This window comes from Poecilia formosa, unplaced genomic scaffold (genome assembly GCF_000485575.1).
Source record: "Poecilia formosa unplaced genomic scaffold, Poecilia_formosa-5.1.2 Scaffold493, whole genome shotgun sequence".
In the NCBI taxonomy this organism is placed as follows: Eukaryota; Metazoa; Chordata; class Actinopteri; order Cyprinodontiformes; family Poeciliidae; genus Poecilia; species Poecilia formosa.
The window spans coordinates 1-9,947 of NW_006800432.1; the positions used below are offsets into that span (position 1 = coordinate 1).

Genomic DNA, 9,947 nt, shown 5'->3' on the forward strand with positions numbered 1-9,947 from the left:
ATATATGCACGCACCCATACGGCTGGAACACAGACGTATAGGTGCAAGTTAAGTGCAAATGATAACCTCTCCACTACTGTTCTTCAGACTTGAAGTTAAGCCATTGACTGTGTCAGTAGTGAGTGGGGCTCACCTTGGTAATTGTTGCCTCATCCACAGCATCAGCCCCAATTTCTTTATTAACATACAGCAGAGCAAACAAATATCCAGTCCGACCAAACAGCAGTTCATCAGGCATCTCGTTGTCTGGACTGACGACTGAGCGTTGCAGCTGGAGAAGCCTGGAGGAGATCCAAATGTTTTGATCAGGGCTAAGCTTTTAATGTGGGACAAAACTGTATAAAAACAAAATGCCTTCATTTAGTATTAAGCATAGAACACTATGACAAAATATTCACTATTTTTACATTTGAACAAGGGCTGCGTGAAATCAGAACCAGCGTTTGCCATTTTGGTGCCCAAAGCAAGATTATGAGCAGCTATTCCACCTGTCATATATAAAAGTTGAAGAAATACTAATGACTGAATTTTGCAACAAATCTATTTTATCACACAAATTTTACAATAATATTAGAAATATAAGGTATTTTTAATAATAGTTTTCTAAAATTATGATGAAATATGTAGCAAAACTGTTTTATGTTGCCCTGTCATGCACTGGTGACCTGTTCAGGTGACCCTGCCTCTCACCTGTTGACCTCTGGAGATGGGCACCAGCACCCCTGGAGGCCCCACTAGGGATAAGTGTGTATGATAATATTTGTCCTATCTGTTTAACATAACATGACAAGCAGACAATCATAATATTTTCCTTCCATCCATCCATCCATTTTCTTCCGCTTCATCCGGGATTGGGTCGCGGGGGCAGCAGCTTAACACAGTATTTTGTGAAACATATTTAAGATAACAAATGAGGAGTGCAGGGGTAAAAGCACAACCCATATGTGCAAGCCTTATTCCTCAACGCAGCTGTCACGGGTTCAATTCCCAGCCTGATGACCCTTACTGCATGTCTTCCCCCTCTCTCATTATCTACTGTCCTGTCTGATCACTCTCAAATCAAGGCCAGTAGAGCCACTCCAAAAATATATGCAAAGATTTTAATGCAGGCAAATAATGAGGAGAAAATTAAATTCCTTCTGTTGTGGATAAATTATGCAGCTCATTAAAGTCACCACATAGTTAACTGTCACATAGATAGTTTAACGGACTATCAGGTGTTCTCCCACCTGATAGTCCAGTAGACTGAGTTTGATTGAGGACCAAAATCACAACACTTGCTACATTTACAGCTGCTGTGGTTCTTTTACACTGCACTGTGTCAAACCAACCGAACCCTATGCCCCAAGCAACCTGTTCCCCCCCTCGCCAGTGGTGGCGCTGCACCAAGAAACACTGAAGGAAATGACACAAAACCCTCTGAAGAAGACATTGAGAACAACTTCTTTCTTTACTAAATGTAAACGAAAATGGAGTAGCGTCAGATTTTAGTTTCTGTAAAATTTCTATGATGTCTTTGGCAAAACACCATGAGCCATTTCTCCCTTTAGCGCACATGTGTCAAAGTCAAGGCCCATGGGCCAAATCCATCACACTACAGCTTTTTATGTGGTCCTCTAGATTTTAGAATAAACACTAAGTGTACTAAAATATTATGCTATCAATCAAATCAATGCAGTTTTTATCTGTTACTACCAAATTATATCAATCAGTCCGTATCAATCAGTTTTTTGAGAATTAGCGTGGAAATTCATGCAAAATCAATAAATCCCCACACTTTTTAGTGCTAAACACATAATTGGGGGTTTACTGCAGATTTTTCTCAAAAATTGTCAAAAACTTTCTGGTTTGTACTAAACAGCTGTCTCAGCCTTAATTGATGTCAAGTTATAGTCCATAATCTATATAGCTCATTTATGACGACTTATTTACCGTCATAAATAAGTGCAAATATTTCCAAAGTAGTACCACAAACACTAATGCAAAAAGAGCACAAAAAGTATCACAAAAACCTGCAGGGCCTGAAAAGATGTTCAGTAATATTATTTAATTTTAAGAATTCATTTATATTTTAACAGTTTGTGAACAAGTTTTATCAATAGATTCTTTCACAACTGGGCCTTTAAAAGCATTCATGATCTTGATTTGGCCCAAAACAAAAATTTGTTTTGTAGCGGCTAAAATCCTATATTTTAGGCTACTGGTGGTTGTTCTTGAAAGGCGTTGGTTTTACGTGCGCTCAATTAAGATTCATGATGCCAATCTTCCGTTTGACATAAAATATAGTCATTTATTTTCAGAACAATGTCCATTGTCTTACTGTTTCCATTTAGATCCACATAAATTCGACATACATCCAAACCAAGCACAGTAGAAAACTGTTTGCCTCTGCAACATCTGAACAGAATGATGGTTGACCTTAAATAACCCATCCCCCCATCAGACACTCAGAACTCAAAATTAAATACGCCCCCTGGTGGCGATAAACACCAGAAAGGATAAATGGCTCCTACAAGTTTGACACCCCTGCTCTAGCGCTAGAGTTTGTGTGTTTGTATGCTTATATTTACCCAGAATGCCCAGTGCTTCCTGCTTTTGGAACAGCAAACTGACAGGAGTTTAAGTAAAGTGGACAAAACAGGGCTGGTGTGAATGCAGCTATACTCTACTACTCACCTGGACACACAGTCTTTACTCTCTGTATTGTTGTTTAGTTTGTGGTATACCACAGCACCAACAGCCAGAGGTCCTGCATCGCCACACAGAAAAGTCACTTTGCGGCCATTCAAAATCCTCATGGCCCTCTTCACGTAGTCCAATGCCCTCTGCAGGTGGGAAGCCTCACTGGAGACACGGTGCAGCTGAAGGTACAATAAGGCAATGCCTGCAGTGACAGGAGAACATTTTCTATAGTTGACACACTGCAAAGTGTTATAATCATGCAGAGCAAGTCAGAGCTGCTCTTCATGCAGTTCTGACCTGCATGGGTTGTGGAGCTCATACAACTTCTTGCACAGAAAGTTATTTGTTGGAGTAACATTGCTTATGAATTCAAGTATATGGCCTAGGATAAGCAGAAAAGCTTGAAACACCATTTTTTTAATGAAGGGACCTTAAGAACTAATATAAAAAATAAAAAGTTTTATTTAACAAGCTAAACAAATCTCAGAGGCGTTAATGAAGCAATCTGCAGCATCTCCTGTAGGTCAGCTACTATCAAACATGCAGATAAAATAAGTTTAACAAAGATGCAGTGGCTCACTTCACTTTATTATAAGCATGAAGAAATAAGTTCTAAAAATAAGACAGGTTGCTTAATGGAGCCTTTCATTTTGCAGGAAAGACTACATTAAGCCTTGAATAAAAAACACTGAGCTTCAGAATGATTACTGTCCAACAGATATTTGTTCACATTTCTGTGGTGATAAAGTAATGTTTCATTTTGTTTTAGGAAGCATACACAGACTGCACTTTGAACTTTTTTTTAAACTCAAATTTAACATGTTTGTTGTTACTAAAAAATCTCTGAAAGTGACATTCAGCTGCTGCCAAACTGTTTCTTCTACTATTATGTTTTTGTGTAAATAGTCTTTCACAAGTCATTAAAAGTCTTATTACTCATTAGCTGAGTTGGAGAAGCTTTTCTCCTGTTGAGTTGTGTCTCAAACCTTGTGTTAGCTTGACTTTTTTCCTGGAGATCTAAAGTTAGTCTGACCTTTAGATAACGACATAGCCTTTCCACCAAAAATGTACTAAATATAAAGTTGTGTCATTTGATTTCCTTATTGTGATTTTGTGCCAAGAAAGAATGTTAGTGAGGGAGCTTAGTAGTCTTCTCAGCTCCACAAGTCCACTACCTCAAGGTCAGTTGTGCTCTTCAGCAGGAAGAAGCTTAGTGCATTATCAATAAAATTCATTATTATTATTGTTATTATTATTATTATTATTATTATTATTATTCAGCATTTCTCAATAATAAATGTAATGTTGCAGTGGGCGTGGAGGTTAGCTGGCAGGGATTATTCCTGGTTAGGATATATTGTTCTATATTGTTATCCATCTCCACAGCTCCTCTTTGGCTGCTGGCAGAAAGAAGCCCATCTAGCACAGACCTGTCCAGCCGGTGTAAGTGCTGAAGTCATGGGGGTCGGCAGTCTTCAGGCCTTCTTCCATCTGCTGGAGGAGATCTTTGATCTTACTCTGGACCTTCCTTAGAAATGCTGCATTAACCTAAGCAGAAGAAAAGAAATACTGCAAACTGTCAAGTACAGGTTTTGTACAATACAGTTATGACTAGGCCTGTCGCAATAAAAGATAAATCAATTAATGCACAATAAATTAAACCTATCGACCTCATTTTAATTATCGGCTTTATCGTCTCTTCCTGCCTTTTTTTTTTCTTTCTGTTGATGACACTGAATTAAAAAAGGCTCAGCTCCGGTGCTCTTCCCTGACCCTACCTTCCTTATTTCCTTAGTGTAATGTCCAGCGCACACGACATGAGCTGTCGGCCGATTGTCGGCCCATTTTCAAAACCTGAGAGATCACACATTAGACGACAGAAATCCTAGGTATAACGGTTCAATCGGGTTCGATCATGCCATGTGGTGGCCAGCCACATGGGCACAAAATAATGGCTACAAGTCCAGTTAACTAATCTTAATATCAGGCATTAATCAATGCTTTACTAGAATCTACCTGCAATGCATGTGGCTAGAGTCAGCGTAAAGTCCTGACTGAATGAAAATCATTATAACCTATTTATGTCAGGTAACGAAGAACAGCTGAAAAGTTACCGGGTTTATCAACTGCGGTAGCAATTTGGCTCCAACTCTTCTCCTGGTCATTTCTATATTCTTTGCACAAAATGTTAAATAAATATTAATGTTGTTTCCACATATCATCTCCGAGGTCCGCTGGACTTCGGGTTGCGCCGTGTCAGCTGTTTGGGATTCTCCTCTGTTATTTCCCCTTAGAAAGCACGGAGGAGAATTCGCGCTTTCTGATTGGCTACCTGTCACATTCAGCATTAAGCTCCCAGTCGGGGTTAGGACCCAGCGTTCTGATGCTAAAAACTAGCATTAATGCTAAAGAAAGCTTCAATGTAGTCAACCTGTGGAGAGTCAGAAGCATGTGGACTAAGCTGTACTTGTACCATTCAGTGTGTTGCATACGGTAAAATGAGCCAAAATGCTAATAATAGCATGAATGGTATCAGTAGAATGTGGGGTATCACTACCATGTTGTCTGTCATTCACTTACTCCATTCAGTTTACGAAACATGGCTAATAAGTAAAAAAATTGGCTAAACGCCCTTTTTTTTGCATTAGCATTTTAGGTGAAATACTAATGCTAATTAGTATGCACACCAATACTAATGCACACCTTGTGCACACCAATGCCATAACTTGAAAGAAAATGCTAAAAAAAAAAAAGGCTCATATTATTGCACTGCGTAAGGTGGAGCACTAACTCGAGGAAAAAGGATCATTAAAGCTAATATAATTGCACCGCCTGCGGCGGTGCACTTTCCGGAGGGGATTAGTGAAGCTTTTATTTTGAAATTTTCAGTAAGCTTCATTTGAAATGGCCACACTAATTCCATGTGTAATAGTGATTGAGTTAAATCAGTTTTGTAATGCTCAAAGCACAAGTAGTTCAGAATACCAGCTAAGTCCTCCTCTATAGTAACAGACAGTTCCGCCATGTTGTAGTTCTGACATGCTGCTCAGGCCTCTCTTTTAACTGAGTCTTGGCCATAGATAGAACTACAGCTATGGCAGTTATGTCTGCTGGTTTGTAGTTCAAACCAGCAGCTCTGCCTTTCTCTGTATTCTGTTGCTATAGCGATTAATCCTCAACCAACTGCCCTGTGTGTGAGACAGAAAGGTGGAGAATGATTTCTATCTTCATGAGACACCCATGAAATGCTAATGTTTTTGCTAATGTTAATGAACTGCCTTGCTGCGCAAGGCAGTTCACTATCCTGAGAAGAAAAAAACATCAAAAAAAGCTTAATATTATTGCACTGCCTATGGCGGTGAACTGACGTGAGAGCAATATGCAGGCTTTTATTTTGAAACTTTCAGTAAACTTCATTTTAAATGGCCACACTAATCCAATGTGTAACAGTGGTTGGGTTAAACCAGTATTATAATGCCCAGAACATTCTGCCCTGTCTGTAGTTATAACATTCTGCTCACCCTCCTCTAGTAAGTCAGAGTTCCACCATTATGTAGTTCTTAACTGCCAGCTCAGCCCTCCTCTGTAATAATTGAGTGTTCCACCATGTTGTAGTTCTGACCTTCTGCTCTGCCCTCTGTATTAAAGTGTTCCACCATGTTGTAGTTCTGACCTTCTGCTCTGCCCTCTGTATTAAAGTGTTCCAGCATATTTAGAACTACAGAGTCTTTGTAGTCCAAACCAGCAGCTCTGCCTTCTCTGTATTCTGTTGCTATAGCGATTGGTCCTCAGCCAACTGCTGTGTGTGTGAGACAGAAAGCTGGAGAAGGATTTCTATCTTTATGAGACACCCAGTCAGTTTTGATGAAAAAAGCAGTCAGAACAACTGCTTCCCATTCAGGATCTGTAAGGCCGACCCAAAAACCGTTTGAAGCATATGAGAGGGCTATTTGTCGTCTCCAACAGTCCCGCGATTCATATCTGTAGGTCACTCACAGAAATAGCAGAGATGAGAGAAAAATGGTGTGTGCTGAGCTCAGAAATTTTTCAAAAAAGTCTGAAAATGAATGGTGGAGTGCCTGAAGGTACCCTGTCACTTGATTTTGCTCTGAAGCACCTTGACAGAAAACCGTCAGCCCTAGAGAAATTTCGAAAACATTTTACGGGAGCAGGCATGCGTATCAACGTCATGACCGACTTTCATACTAATAGACCAATTTTTGCACCCATGAGAGCGATTTCAAAATTACTTTGGGGTCAAAAATCCACTCCGTTTCTCACTCTAAAAAAGCGGCAGTTGGTGTCAGTTACACTCTGCGTTTCGGCAGTCGGAAATTTCGCTCATTTTTCGCTTTTTACGTCGCCGTCGTAACTCCGATCCCCAATAAAAATAATAGCTCCCTTCCCGGTCTTGTGAGAAATTCTGTTCCCCCGTGAAAATCTGTTCCCCCTGTGTCGGGAGCGCGCATTGCAGCCAGAGAAGTGGATCCGGCGGATCTGACCATTTTCACGGCGCTTCTGATCGATTTCTCGGTAAAAACTACTCATATAATCATGTCAGTGTTGTAACTTTCAGTTTAATCGACAGTTATCAAAATAAAAATACATACGTAAATAAACAAGGTCCTGTGTGGAGGTCTTTTTACGCTGTTTTGTGTTATTTTAAACACAAAACAGCAAAGCTGGCTGATAGCAGGGCACAAAAATAAAGACTTCCTGAAAAGATAAGAGTGTAAACCTTTTGGTCAATCCTACGGTGTAAGGAAATGTCTAGTATGCAATCACACATAATTTTTGAGAATTTGGAAACAGTTGCTTTTTATTTCCCAAAGTTATGGGGGGAGGAGAGGAGAGAATGGATATTTCAGCGGCCTGAAATAATGTGTTCCCCCTCTATAAAATGGAAACAAATTAATTTACCTGCAAAGTCTTTTACTGTGTTAATTCCCCTTATGATCAATAAGAAATCCTGCAAGTTTGAAAACATTAGCTCTTTATTTGCCAAAGTTAGAATGGGGGAACAAAATATTTTAACCACCTGATAAAATTTGTTCCCCCTAGATAAAATGGAAACAAATGAATTTACCTGCAAAGTCTTTTACTGTATTCATTCCACTCATCATCAACAACAAATCCTGTGATTTTCATAACATTTGCTCTTTTTTGCCAAAGTTAGGATGGGGGAACAAAATATTTTAACCGCCTGATAAAATCTGTTCCCCCTACATAAAATGGAAACAAATTAATTTACCTGCAAAGTCTTTTACTGTGTTAATTCCCCTCATTATCAACAAGAAATCCTGCAAGTTTGAAAACATTTGCTCTTTTTTTGCCAAAGTTAGGATAGGGGAACAAAATATTTTAGCTCTTTCAGCCACCTGAAATAATCTGTTCCCCCTACATAAAATGGACATGTACAGTGAATTAATTTCTTTGTTACCTAAAATTTGAATCATTAGATGAAGCTGTATTTTTCAGTTTGCAGAAAAACTCCTAGCAAAAGTAGTTGTGGATTTTCCTGTTTCCACTGCGGCGTCTACAGCATGAGGTTGGACATTGCTGTGAGACTTATTCTTAACAGTGGTGATTATAACATTAATATTCTTATTTTGAGTGTTAATTAAATTTTTTATCATGACTATAATTTGTATCTTTTGACCAAAGAATTATGTACTTGGCCAAATCTTAATACATCAACATGTGAAAACAGTTAACGAAATTGTTTGTCAATAACTTAATAAGTACAATAATTTAATTTCCTGTAGTTATTAAAAGTAGATGCAGTTGAGGGTCAAGAAAACCCCCAACATCCTGCATATGTACAATATTAGATAAAATTAACAATGCGACACTTCAAATCTGGACTAGATTATTCTCCTCTTCAAGAAGACTCTTTATTACCATGTTTGCGATTTGTGAAACCCTTTTCTGATTTGTGAAACTTCACTTAACAGACCACTGCAGAAGATCTTTCCTTCCTTGAGCCATCACCATTTGCAATAACTTTGAGGAATTAATGAGTTACACCAACATTTAATTTCCCATTGGGATTAATAAAGTGGTTTTGAATTAGAATGTAATTTGAAAAAGACTGCATGGAACAAGTGTGAATGGTAATCTGATCTTTATTGATGTCTCACAAATCATTTAAAGGTTTCACAAATCCCAAACATGGATTAAAATAGTTGAGAATAATTTAGTCTAGCTTTGAAGAGTCTTGGTGTTGGAGTTTTGGAGTTGGAGCAGGTCTCATGTGACACAGATCCAAAAAACGTCTGAAATTAACCTTTATTGAAGTTTCAATTATTGTACTTATTAAGTTATTGACAAACGATTTCGTTAAATAACTGTTTTCACATGTTGATGTATTAAGTTTTGGCTAAGTACATATTTCTTTGGTCAAAACATACAAATTATAGTCATGATAAAAATTTTCATTAACACTCAAAATAAGAATATCAATCAATATCAATCAATCAATCACCACTATTAAGAATAAGTCTCACAGCAATGTCCAACCTCATGCTGTAGACGCCGCAGTGGAAACAGGAAAATCCACAACCACTTTTGCTAGGAGTTTTTCTGCAAACTGAAAAATACAGCTTCATCTAATGATTCAAATTTTAGGTAACAAAGAAATTAATTCACTGTACATGTCCATTTTATGTAGGGGGAACAGATTATTTCAGGTGGCTGAAAGAGCTAAAATATTTTGTTCTCCTATCCTAACTTTGGGAAATAAAGAGCAAATGTTTTCAAACTTGCAGGATTTCTTATTGATGATGAGTGGAATCAACACAGTTAAAGACTTGCAGGTAAAATAATTTGTTTCCATTTTATGTAGGGGGAACAGATTTTATCAGGCGGTTAAAATATTTTGTTCCCCCATCCTAACTTTGGCAAAAAAAGAGCAAATGTTATCAAATTTGCAGGATTTCTTGTTGATGATGAGTGGAATCAACACAGTTAAAGACTTGCAGGTAAATTAATTTGTTTCCATTTTATCTAGGGGGAACAGATTTTATCAGGCCGCTGAAATATCCATTCTCTCCTCTTCTACCCCCATAACTTTGGGAAATAAAAAGTAACTGTTTCCAAATTCTCAAAAATTATGTGTGATAGCATACTAGACATTTCCTTATTTTCCTTATTTTACATTAGAACGTGGTTGACCAAAATGTTTACACTCTTATCTTTTCAGGAAGTCTTTATTTTTGTGCCCTGCTATCAGCCAGCTTTCCCCCTCCTTTATCAAAAATGAAAAA

General features: G+C 38.1%; 1 protein-coding gene across 1 annotated transcript in view; it reads right to left on the bottom strand.

The window, feature by feature from the left end:
- Positions 1-14: 14 nt before the first annotated feature.
- The window catches only part of LOC103156698 (lanC-like protein 2), a gene marked incomplete at its 3' end in the record, with an annotated part of 15,222 nt that continues 5,289 nt past the window's right edge, over positions 15-9,947 (bottom strand). Inside the window, exons 3-6 of the mRNA XM_007578841.2 lie at positions 4,113-4,230; positions 2,677-2,884; positions 134-281; positions 15-22 (exon numbers count right to left, since the gene is read on the bottom strand). Coding sequence (XP_007578903.1) covers positions 15-22; positions 134-281; positions 2,677-2,884; positions 4,113-4,230 — 482 coding nt within the window. The remainder of the gene's footprint in view (positions 23-133; positions 282-2,676; positions 2,885-4,112; positions 4,231-9,947) is intronic.